The following is a 13511-nucleotide window of genomic DNA, read 5'->3' as shown; positions in this document are numbered from 1 at the left end:
GACAGTCTCCTTGACGTGTAATTTTTTTATATGCTGATCAAAAGACTAGTTATGATCTCCTTAATACAAATGCTATCAAATTCTGTTGTAATAAATGTTCTCATGATAAGAGGCAGAGAAGAATACTTTTGATATTGAAAGCATCTAAAAGACCTTATCACAATTTATCACAATCAACAATTGTAAACTGCCCAGAGTCATTGGCAATTGACCAACATATAAATTTAATAAATTATTATGGTGGGCCACATGGTCAACCAGATGCTTAACTGGATCTGGCATTTTTGTCCACCTATAGGGAAGGGAGGGAAGGGAGGGAGGGAGGGAGGGAGGGAGGGAGGGAAGGAAGGAAGGAAGGAAGGAAGGAAGGAAGGAAGGAAGGAAGGAAGGAAGGAAGGAAGGAAGGAAGGAAGGAAGGATTTGATGTTTAATAATATTAAATGCATCATCATCGCAATATGTAAGCTATTCCAAGGGATGACATGATTAATCTAGCATGCTTTCCCTGTAGCCAAAGACTGAGGAAGACTTTTAATTGGTTTGCTGCATGGTGAAAGCAAGTGTTTGAAGAGACAAGTAAAATGTCTCCACATTCCTGGAATCTGTCATTCAGCCTTGCTGCATGATAGAATAATTAGTGAATTATGAGGACCAGAGGCAATGGCACAAGAAGTGAATTATATTAATGAAGATCAACTTGGACTGAACTCTGACCTGGAGCAAAAAAGAGTTTAACATATTGTGGGAATATATATCATTAAACCCTACATTATGGGTATTTTCAATTTCTGGTAACTACACCAAATTCCTTGAGAAAGAGATGGATGTTTTCATTGATCAAGAAAATCATTGTTGTTCAAAGCTCCAAAGATTAAAATAGGAATGTATTTACAACAATCTATGTTCATAAAATGTCACATGATCATACATTGCTCCTATTTACTCAGTTGATTTAAAAATTGTTTAATTGCAAAGCACTTACATGATCCGTAATAATAAGAGAACTGGAGCCATATATTTAGCCCTGTCTCCAGGGCTGTGTTGTAGTTTACACCTTAAGTTAGACCCAACATCTTGAACAGGCAGTCTACTGTACTAACTGGCTCCTTTTATTGTGTCAACACCTCCAGTCATTGACCAGTTTTATAGAACAAAACTTGATCATTCTGAGACCGAGGACCAGATGTGTTTTTTTTAAGCTTTTTTATGAAGCTTGAAACAGCAGGGGACTTCACTACCTCTGACCACATGAGCCAGACAAACAGTATAATTATTATTTGAGGGCCTCCTTTGCCTTCCCAAATTAGGTAGGGAGTGAGCACAGATGTTTTTGTGCACTACCATACCCTATTGTCCCTTGAAGGATCTCAAGCCAAGAATTCAATCCTTCCTTCTCTTTTTTTTAATGGTTCATCCATATAACATTGATAAGACTGAGAGGTGAGCATTGTGTCAAGTCATCTAGCTAACTTCATGGTTTAAGAAAGATTATAGCCTTGGCTTCAGCCCTCACAGCCTGGCACAATTCACCAAACCACAGAGGCATTCTTTTTCAAGAAAGGATTGCTTGGCACCAGCAATGATGTATTGTAAAATCATTTTAATTAAAGGTAACAACAGCTTCAAACCACGTTCAACAGACAGAACCATGCAAGTTTCTTGGCAAAAGTATAGAAGTGGTTTGGTACTTCCATATATTACTATTATTAACATTAACGTTGTTTCTACTTTAGTCTACAACACTGGTAATCACCCATCCAAGCATAAACCAAGCATAAACCAAACCAAGGTTTGACCCTCTTTAGCTTGTGAGCTAGACTAAATCATTCAGGTGCTGCTATCTGATGAGACTTGTTTTGATTATAACTTTCTTAACCTGATTTTTAAGAGGTATCCTGAGTTGCATTAGATTAATATTATGATCAGGAAAATGAAAATGATGGTAATGATGACAGGACCCAGATGGTGTGATCTTTCTACTGTGGCTCCCACTCTCTTGAACATCATTCCCCCCCAAGGTGAGGTGAGCTCCATTCCTGTTAGTCTTTTGGAAATTTGAAAATGTGGTTCCTCGAGCAATCTTGGGGTTCCCATAGGGAAGTCCTGTGCAATGGTTGCATTGTGTTTCAATAGCCGTTCTCCCACTATATTGCTTTGTTTATTTTTGTAAGTGTTTTATTAGTTGTCGCACTGCCCAGAGTCACGTTCAGTAAGATGGGCACCTATATAAAGGTGTTTAGTAAAATAAATGATGAGGCTGGTGTAGTTTGCAAATCGTTTTAACAGAAAGTCAGCTCTGCAGTCTTTCACATTAGCAAATGTGTGTCCCCAGTGTAGAAAGTTAGCACCCACCCCTTTCCTAGAAGAATGAAATATTTTGAGAAATATTAAAAGGGCAGAATATTATATTTCCCTGGATAAGAAATCGGGAAACATGCTCTTGGAAAGCAGCCCCCATCTTCCTTTATAGACCACAGCAGATGTCAGTACTTAAGATATAAAGACATAGCTAGCTCTATTCATAAGCAAATGTCTTCACCCAAGATCCAACAGAGGTAGGCTTGGCCCTCAGCTACGATAGGAATTGCCCAACACCCCTTCATTGCATCACCCTCAGAAACATCAACCAAACTTAGCTCAGACAAACTCCTAGGATTTGGAGACCATGGGAGTCTGACAACAACCAATAGAATACATGTTCTTGCACAGGAACAGGAAGCTCAAGTTGAAAGCCCAAGAGAAGGTACAACAGCTTCAAACCCTCACTCTCAACTCCATGTGGTCAACTACCCAGAATCACACTTGCTTGGGAGTTCTGTTCATCATTAAACCCTCTTTCCAATCAGCCTCCAGCCTCCATTTTGTCTCCAGTGCCTTTCTCCTCGCTTGGAACTGAACCAGATGGATATTTCTTCCAACACCAGCATTTCATCCAAGAGTTAATTCATGGATTGATTGAAAGAAAAAAGAAAGAGGCAACTGCTTTTTACTAATTAATAACAGAGATATTGGCAATTCAATTTACTGATAGGAACAGCTTGGCAAATCTGGTTTTCTTTAGTTCTTCACAGCTCTAGTTCCTAAAGTAGCTGAAAAGCTTCCTTCAGCTGTTAATGCAATACTGACCTCTCTGTTTCCATGGTAGCTCTCATGCAGCCATCTCTGTCAACAATCTGCTACCAGTTCTAATTTAATCAGGCTCGTTCTATTAATAGAAAGATTCCGCAGGCAGCTATTCTATTCAACTCATTCAAAATATGAAGATCTGTTATTGCTGAGAAAATCAAATAGCAGACAAGTTAGCACCATTCCATCCAGGGCTTCATTTCAGAAGCTCTTTGACATTTTACTCTCAAGAGAAATTCACACAAACTAGGCTGATGTGTCGAAGGTTTGCAATAACACAAAACTTTTTTTTTTTCCTGCTCGGATTCAAACTCTTTCTTCTCTCTTCTTTCATTTTCTTTGGTACCGAGAGAAAGACTACCATCTCTGGAATTCCCTTTCAACTCCTGTATACCCAGCACCATCAATTTAGGTTATTAAATTGATTTTTTTTCCAAGGCCTGTTTATTTAAGGTGTCTGTTTCCTAAGATTTTATGGTGCATTGATGATGTTTGAGAAATCTCCTGCTGATTTGTAATGGCATGATTTTAATGCCTATTAAAAATGGCCTGGAATTAAATCATACTGCTGTTTTAATTGATTGCTTCTGGAACGTAAATGCATATTATACTTCTGTATATGCCACCTTATTAGTAGTAGGATTTTGTTTTCATTCTACAACTATTCCAATAAGCACTGGAGTTGACTTCCTTATTATATAATTCATATAATTTAATTCATACTCCAGAGTGTAGGGCTAATACCAGGGGTGAAATCCAGCAGGTTCTGACAGGTTCTGGAGAACTGGTAGTAGAAATTTTGAGTAGTTTGGAGAACTGGCAAATACCACCTCTGGCTGGCCCCAGAGTGGGGTGAGAATGGAGATTTTCCAATATCCTTCCCCTGGAATGGGGTGCGAATGGAGATTTTGCAGTATCCTTCCCCTGCCACGCCCACCAAGCCACACCAAGCCCACCAAGCCACACCCACAGAACCAGTAGTAAAAAAAAATGAATTTCACCACTGGCTAATACCCATTAGGAAGTGGGGAAATCCCAGGATCTGAATCTGGAATTTTGTGATTTGTATATCCTGTTATTGGTCTACTGTCATGGTACCTCAATTTCAGATGTAACAGGTTAGAAGAATTCAATACTATCTCACACAATTGCAACCAGATGATCACATGAAATTCCTAGATCATCTTAAACCCAAAGTGATAATCAGAACTAGTCTGGTTATTTATCGTCCAGCAAATTTAATGGAAGACATTTGTGAACTCATCTGAAACATTATCATAGTGTGGGAAACCCCCGCCACCCAAATTCTAACAGGACATGACCTTTAGGACATAAGAGGATTAACCCACCACCATTAGAATAGCAAAAGACACCAAACTCACTACATTGCAAAACCCCTGCAGCATTTCAAAAACTGTATAGAAATTCTTGCACTTATCAAGCTAATTTAATAGCCAGGAACAAGCACATCCTGGTTCTGCTCATCAATAAACAGAATCCTACTTTCCAATCAGCCTCCATTTTATTTCCAGTGCCTTTCTCCCAGCTTGGAACTGAACCAGACGGATTTTTCTTCCTACAATGGAAGCTGAAGTCTTTTCTTAAGAGTTCAAATAGCAGCTTCCTTTGGAATCCATATAATTCTTTATAAACATATTTTGGAAGAGGAGAAGGCAAGGAAGAAGCTGTCGCTGAAAAACAATAAGCATTAGCAAATGTGTTGTAGTAATTAAGACTTTGGATTAGAATTGGGGTAACCCAGTTTCAGGTTCATCGTTGGCCCTGAACCTCCTTGGATGATTTAAGAGTCAATCACACTCAGTCCAACCACCTTCATACAATTGTTGTTGGGGTAAAAAATGAGGGGAGTTATGTATGGTAATTTGACCTCCTAAAGGAAGGGCAGGATATAAACATAACATATAACTATAAACATTTTTTTTTTCTTGAGAGATCCCTAATTCATAGCTTCTAGACAGCAACTTCAGAAAAAGCTGGAAACAAGATAAAGTGCCGCTAGAAAATGATTTAATGCACAATTAACCCAAACAACAAGAAGCAACGGATAGAAACTAATCAAGGAGAGAACCAATCTAGAAATAAGGAGAAATTTCCTGGCAGTTAGAACAATTAATCAATGAAATGGCTTCCCTTCAGAAGTTATGGTCTCCATCAGTGGAGGATTTTAAGAAGAGATTGGAGAACCATTTGTCTGAAATGGTATTGGGTCTCCTGCTTAAGCAGAGGGTTCAGTGGTAAAATCCAATTTTTTTACTACCGGTTCTGTGGGCGTGGCTTGGTGGACATTGCTGTGGAAGGATACTGCAAAATCCCCATTCTCTCCCCACTCCTGGGGGAAGGATATTGCCAAATCTCCATTCCCACCCCACTCTAGGCCAGCCAGAGGTAGTATTTGCGGGTTCTCCGAACTACTCAAAATTTCTGCTACCGGTTCTCCAGAACCTGTCAGAACCTGCTGGATTTCACCCCTGAGAGGGTTGCACTATAAAACCTCCAAGATCCCTCCCAAATCTGTTATTCTGTTATCTCCCTTTTTGTTGTAAAATGGACACACACTCTTTCATTCCCATATATTAGCCAAAGCTTTCTTCAGCTGCAACAGAGAAACTGTAAGAGGGGTTAGCACAAAGAATACTATTGGGAGTGTCTCAGATGTTGGACTATGACTGGGAAGACTTAGGTTCAATTGCATGAGTCACCATGGTAACTGACTGGATGACTTTGTCACTCTATCTTAACCTAACCAACTTCACAGAATTGCTCTTGTGGAAATAAAATGAAGGAAGATCACCGTGAGAGCTACCTTGGGCTATTGGAGGATATCAGTCTAGCAAGTCAATCAATAAAAACATTCTTGCTTGAAATGGTTGTGCTAGAGAAGTCTTTTTAGAAAGAAAGCAAAAATTGTAGAAGTGAATAATCCACAGCATTCATTTTCCTAGAATAACAAACTAATTGCAAGTAGAGTTCAAACATTCTGATATAAAGTATTAGGAAGCAAAATACATAGGATAAGATTACCAGAGTTAATAATGCTTATGAAAATATATTGGAATATTCGAGAGATAGGAATGTCCCTTCAAGTCACTCTTGATTCCTAGTGACTGTAAGGACAAGTTACTGCAGTTTTCTTGTCAAGATTTCGGAAGTGGTTTGCCCTTGCCTGCTTCCTAGAGCAGAGAGAAAGAGTACCCAGCTGCCATTGGGTCTAAGGTGGGACTAGAACTTACATTCGCCTGGTTTCTAACCTGAGGCCTTAACTGCTGCACCTGTCAGGTGTGAACAACAAGGCCCACACTTGCAGAGTTTGAGCTAACTATTTTTTTATGTTCTGCCTATAATACAGGAATTTCCCCAGTCTGACAGCCTACTTCTAGGAACAATTATATAAGACTCCAAGGAACTGGGGGGTGGGGGGGTCAGAGCTCATCCTTGCGCAGTGACTCCAGGCCAGCTCCGTGCTTGATCCCTCCTTCCTTGCCAGGCTGGATACTTCCCAACAACGCCAAACTGACTGTGACTGGAAGAATAGCTTATTGCAAATTGAGTATGAACCAGCAGTATGTTATGCTGCAAAAAAAAGGCAAGTGCACTTTTAGGCTGTACTAAGAAAAGTGTAATTTCCAAATCATGGGATTTCATTGTTTCCATCTATTCTGCATCGGTCCAACCATTCCTTATACGCATTGCCTACTTTCAGGCACCATTTGTTAAGAAAGATTCAAAGAAATTCAGCCAACAGCAATTTCGATTATTGGGGGACTTGAAATTAAACCCTAATTAAAAAACTGGATATGCTGAGCCCAGAGGAAAAAATGAGTGTGTAAGGACATGATAATACTGAAAGGATGTTCCTCAGGAGAAAAGCAAGGCTTAACTCTCTCTCATTCCAGAGTTCAGGACTTGATATATTGGATTTAGGTTGCAGAAGGCAGATTCCATTAGAAGAAAGTTTCTAACAGTAAAAGCAGGCTGATAATAGAGCCCATCACATAAATATTGGTCCCAACCCAAACTTAAAGTTGTGAAAATGTAAAAATGAGTGAAATTGAAATGGGTAAAGCATCCCATCCCTGCTTATTAGAGGTATAGACCATGAACTGGTTTGGGCAATGCATTCATAGCCAAAAAAAGCATTAAAGTATTAAAGATGCCTTTGTGAAACCCATCCAGTTCTTTGGTTTAATAGCAGAATAGCTTCTGTTGTAATACTAAGAAACTTCCACAAGGGAGAGACTTCTTCTCACTAGACTAGAGCCAACATTTTACTTGTAATGAAAATTCAGTGATTTTTGGAAAAGCGTAAATGGAATCTTAGCTCTGTCAATTAAGGCATGAATGAGAATGATAAGAAACAAATCATTAGCTGATAACATGGTACGCCTTGGAAAAATAAATAAATATTTGAAAGGGAGCATTCTGCTTCATCCTTTTAGCTGCCTACAAATTGGTCTGTCTGTAGAAATCTGTTTCTCTGCCAAATGTGATTAGACGGGGGAATGAAATTCAAAATCCGTGAGTCATTTTTCTGGCAAAATGAAAGAATCATCAGTAACGGCCACTCCTCTTGCTGCCACTGCCTTCCTGTTCACCAGTGTTTACCCTGAACAATGATGTTGCCAGGTACACATACATTCCAATCATTTCATAATTGTATTCAAACCCCTGCATTTACTGAGGTTAAACATTTACCAGATTGGCTTAACGTAAGGCCAGGAAGTGCTTGTGCAGTTGTCATGTTGAAATCAATACTCGATGGCTAGAATGTGCCAGGCTTCAATGTGCCACCTTTCTTACGTCAATAAAGCCCAAAACCTTTTTAACTTGGAATTTTTATCTATACACTCTGACCTGCTCCTTTCTGATGTGGCAGAGGAAGACTACTACTTGTATGGATTCTTGCACTCTGATGGCCCAAAGGTAAGATGCCATATTTTTTATTCTTTTTGTAAAAAAGAGAAGCAATTTCCCAAACATCATCTCCCTCCAGTTTTACCTGTTAAGAATTCTAATGTATTGCTTTGTTGTTTTTTATCATTTCCATAAGGTGAATCAAAGCAGCTATGAAAAGCGGCCTCACTTATATGGTCCTCTCTAGATGTTTCAGTTTATAACATGTTAGTCATGATGTCTGTGAATAATTTATTTTTATTATTTATTGTATTAGTCATATTTCTATGCCGCCCACTCTCCGAGGACTCTGGGCGGCTTACACCAAAGACAGTATACTAAATAGCATATTGCCCCCAACAATCTGGGTCCTTATTTTACCCACCTCGGAAGGATGGAACAGATCCGCTGATCTGTTGAACTAGCAGTCAGCTGAAGTAGCACTCTAACCACTGCGCCACCTCGGCTCATATAATGATTGCTATAATTCAAACTTTTGGGAAGATACCACCTTGGGAAAGACTGGAAAAGTTTATTCTGAGATAAAAGCTTTGAAGGACCTCTCCTCTCTACATATTTCTCCCCAAAGGATCATGATCCTTATTCCTTGAGAGGTAAGAGGAAGAACTGAATTGTTTTAAAGCAAAAACTGGAGATGCTGTAATATGGATTTAGCCTAGAAAAAAAAGGGAAGCTTACTTAAGGAAATTTTAAAACGGATAAATGTTTTTGCAACCAGAAGTTCACATTTAAAATATTTTTAGCCTTTAAGGTTTGGGGAAGGGCTGTAACATCCTAAGCAGAATGTTCTTCCCTTTGTTGTGATGAGTTTAATAAACCATTTGTCTTCTTAGTTGTTTTAAAAAACGTTACTCAATTCACAGTTTGCTATTGAAGTTGAAAGCCAGTGTAGTGTAATGGTTAAGCTGTTGGAGACAGACCCCAGAGTCCCCATTTGATCACAGCACCTGATGGGCTGATTCTCTTTCATCCCAAGCTACTTCACAAGATTGCTGTAATTAAAATAATGATTACAGCCCTAAGATAAAAGACAGAATATGAACATAATTAATAAATGAATAATGTAGGGAATTGGGCATTGAAGTCTACCATTAAGGCTGGAGAGAAACATATGAACTATGGATTAGCATTTCTATTTTACAATGAATAACCCCCAGACATGACCTCTAAGTCATATAGGACTCTGGTCAAAATAAAATATATTTCTGAATGAGCAGCAATTTAATAAATCAAACTACTCTTTATAATAAAGAAATCATCAGTAATAACTAATAGGAGGCATAATATTGAAAGAAGGATTCTAAGGCAAATTCTGGCAAGAGAGAGACAGAGCAGAATTCATACTCATCACTGGATGGATCTTTAGAAAAAAGAATAGGAACAAAAAAAAAGAGATTGTGAACTTAGTTTATTTGTACTTCCCAAGCCAAAGTGGGAACTGAGGAGAATTCCATCATTTTATAATTTTTTTAAAATGGAGTTTTAATTTTAAAAGAATATACAGAAAGTGAATTATGAACTCCAGACATGGATTTTATTTTTGGAGAGAGTGTGCCATAATTTTAAAAACGTATTCAGGATGCAGGCTTTCCAGTAAAATCATACAAAGAAAAAAAATCCAGTATTGTTTTCCCAGTGAAAATTGCAAATTAAAGTTGCTTTTCCATTGGCAAGAGGAAAGTTATATGTACCGTGATCTTAATTCTTCAACATGTAACATTTATGATTCCTTTTGGGAAGAAGAAAGGAAATCCATCTTGGAGAAGAGCTATACACAATTCAATGTCACATGTATTTGGGCCCAAAACATGGAAATCTTATGTATTATGTATTTGTCTTACAATGAAGAGATGGTTTTTCACTATCAGAATAACTATGCAAGATCAGTTAAGAGGGAGGGAACTGGATCAAAATACTACATAACTTCAAATGTTCAAGTAAAGAATATGTGAAGGGAAGTCATTGCTCCTGGTCTTTCAGACCCTGGCTAAATTCTGAAATGAATATATGGGGTCCTTGGTACTCACTAAGCTTCGTTGTTTTCTTGAGATGTTTCATTACCAAACTAGTAATGTCATTAGTGCTATAAAGGAGTGGAGTTTGCTCTGTATTTATACATTTGTGGCTTGCCCTGTCACTGTTGGTGGTTTCTTGATTAGGCATATTCATATATACTAATTCCTTGATTATGACATATTCATTCTTGAAATGAATATGTATTAAGATAAATGTAGCTCCCTGCTCCCACTTGAGACCTAACTTGTCAAGTTGAAAGAGGGTGGGCCCAAGATACTTGTTCTATTTCCTTTCTTATGGACTGTTTTTCATAATCAGGCCAATATCTAAAGGCCAGCCCACCGTTTTACAAGTTGAATTTAGAATCACTGGGTCTGACACCGGAAATAGAACTGGGAATAATTTATAGTACATTTTAACAAGGCCTGGGGTTCATCACTAATGGTACTTGTATATAAAACAAAATATCCTGAAAATATCAACGGCCAGAATCATTTAACAATTGCATAATTAGATAAACACGTGGATCTCCATCTCCAAAAATTGAATCTTGTTACAAATTTGTTCAGTGCTTTTCTGTTTTTTTTAATTAGCCCATTTGAAAGGGAAAATGAGTGCAGCTTTTTTAAAAAATATTTAAGTTAGGAAACTGTCTTCAGAAATCCCAAGATGGTGTTGTGCCGAATTTGAGATGTAACAGAGACAAAATACCAGGTATTGCCTTTAAGCATATGTGTTTATTCAGCTGAACAAAGTCGGGGCCCCTAACAGAGAGGAAATGCCGAACATACAGAGATTTGTATATTTATATCTTTTCTTACACTCCACCCAGCAAGGCTGGCACATAAGAGATACAGGAATCACCCAGAAAGTCTGGCACACAGTAGATAAAATATCAAGATGTTCTTAGTACATAGGGAGGTTCTTTAGGGTCACTGGGTGGTCCCTGGCATCTCAGGACATTGGGTGTTTCCCTGGGGACTTTCCACAGCCCTGCAGGTGTCTAGAGATAATGATGCCATCTGTACATACTCACCTTCCAGGCTCTTCCCAGATTCTGGGTGAACAAATGGATTCTGATTGAGAGTTTTATTCTGACTGGTCTGAGCAGGAATAACCCTGAAATCCTATGCATGTTCATCAAAAAAAAATACCCTGAGTATCAAACTGGATTAATCAACTCCTTAATTGAGGATTAGGAGAAAACTTTTAAATCCAGCTAAACATTTTATAGCTTTCAGAAAACAATACAACAGAAGGGTTGACAATGGATTCAAGATAAAAATATCATAAAAGGGGCAAAATATTTGTTATTTCCTTTGCTTGACAAGTGTCACCTAAAAACTCATGTTTTTACATTACATCTGGCCCTGGCAAATTCTAATGTGAATTTAGTTGATGCACACCTCTTCTACTAAAATTTAGATCAGAATGTTATTAAGTTGCTTATTTAATTAGTACTCTGCCTTTCAGCATATAAAGTACTCAAGACATAACTAAAATAAAATAAAGGGAAAATTTAAAAAACAACCACCAGGAAAATAAAAACAAATCTTTTTTTCCCTTGCTGCAATTGTGCCAATATTGATTCTTAGCATAATACTCTCAGTCAATGTAAATAATCAGAAATAAAATATGTACGTATTAATTTAAAACATCTGAAAACTGCTTCCCATTTTTAAAAAGCTCAACATAAATTATGATAAATAGTATATGTGCAATAAATAAACTAGGATTCTTCTCATGGATAATGCATTAAATATTTAAGTTTGAATTTTTCTGTAGTCTTTTTAGAAAAAAGACACAGATTAATACAAAAATGACAAGAACAGATTTACAACAGATAAGCACATATAAAAATAACATGAACTGGAAATAAACAGTTTTTCCCAGTTCAAGGGCAATCTCTCTGTAAATGTTTCTCAAAACAACAATACCCACAAGTGTTTGCTGTTCTGTTCCAGTATAACTTGGAATCCTGGCACTGTCAGTTCTAATTTTTTCATCAAGTTCTTTTAAAAATGTTGGGATTACAGCTCCATAAACTCCAGGCCAATGGCTATGCTGGATGAGGAATTCTGGGAACTGTAGTCCTAACACATCTGAAGGGCACTAGAATGAGGTTGATCCTAAACAGCAGGGGCGGGTTTCAAAACCCATCGCTACCAGTTCGCTGGTGGGCGCGGGCATGCGCATGCACAGAAGTGTCCGGGCGGGTGGGCGGAGCCTCCCGCCACCATCGCTACCAGTTCGCCCGATCCAGGGTGAACCGGTAGCAACCCACCACTGCTAAACAGCAGATGTAACTGTGGTAATTTCACTGCACTATATTAACCGTAACTTCTTTTTATGTTAAAACAATGGACAGTATTACATCTTCAACTATACATCCCCCCAAAGTAGAAATGGTCAGTCAAGTATAATAAACGCAGTAATGACCTCAAAAGTCTGTAGAAAAAATGCTGATCGGCTGCTTTCATGACTCATGGCATTTGGAGTCAGAGGTGTTCAGGTTTTACAAGTTACATCAAGGAAAAAAACTCCTTAAGCGTTTGCTCCAGATAAATTAATCTCATGGAAACCGAACCACTGGATAATGCTTTTCCAGAATAAAATGAATAAAATTCATTCCACTTGCATGTAAACCAGTGAAAAGATTACAACAATCACAAAGCATTTTCAATGTCTTGATTTTAAAAGTTCGCTATACTCATCACAAGCTGTTATGTTTATTTTCTATAAAGATGTCTGCTGCCCACAGAACTGCCAACTGCACAAAAGTCTCCATTCAGTAGAAAGTTTTCCATTTAGGGCGTGAACTGATGAAGTCAGCAATGGAGTCAAGGAAACACAATATTACAATAATTATTATGCAAGACAAATATGTGGAAAAAAGTCATGAGTGTATTATTGCTATTGTCTCCAAGGTTAAGAATTTGCATATTAACTATGAGGTGAGAAGCCTGCTTGGTAGCTAGTTCTAGATTTGTCAATATTATTTGCACATTGCGTCAATAAAATGCCAAGCATTTCACTTGCATGAATGGCTTTTAGCTTTAAAAAAGCCTGCTCAGTTCACAAGGTGAGCGTGTGTGTGTGTGTGTGTGTGTGTGTGTGTGTGTGTGTGTGTACACCCCTTCCACACACACACATACAGCAAAACCCCCATTCTTCTTCCAAGCAGTTGTAAAGCAGTGATTAGAAAAGCAGAATTATCAGAAAGCTTTCTGACTGTCTCACCATTTGGTGATATTTCAATGAGTCAGAGATCATAATCCAGAACACATCTAAAGTACATTTCAACATGGTCAGATACACATGGAAAGCTTACATAACTGAGGGTTGTTCTTATATAGTCAGCATTCAGTATAAGTCAGGCCTAGCACACATTCATGTAAATAGTTACATTAATCAAATAAATTTTGATGAAGTCTCTC

At 38.0% G+C, this 13511-nt stretch overlaps 1 protein-coding gene across 3 annotated transcripts in view; it reads left to right on the top strand.

The window, feature by feature from the left end:
• Window positions 1-7776: 7776 nt before the first annotated feature.
• Window positions 7777-13511, top strand: part of PALMD (palmdelphin) — a 71314-nt gene continuing 65579 nt past the window's right edge. For all 3 annotated transcript variants that reach the window (XM_034437254.3, XM_087889973.1, XM_034437253.3), the window contains exon 1: window positions 7777-8067. In XM_034437254.3, the coding sequence (XP_034293145.2) occupies window positions 8012-8067 (56 nt within the window). In that variant the 5' untranslated portion in view covers window positions 7777-8011. The remainder of the gene's footprint in view (window positions 8068-13511) is intronic.

The sequence above is a fragment of the Pantherophis guttatus genome, chromosome 3 (genome assembly GCF_059756535.1).
Source record: "Pantherophis guttatus breed Tessera chromosome 3, ASM5975653v1, whole genome shotgun sequence".
Classification (NCBI taxonomy): domain Eukaryota; kingdom Metazoa; phylum Chordata; class Lepidosauria; order Squamata; family Colubridae; genus Pantherophis; species Pantherophis guttatus.
This window is presented reverse-complemented; position numbering and strand designations above follow the sequence as displayed.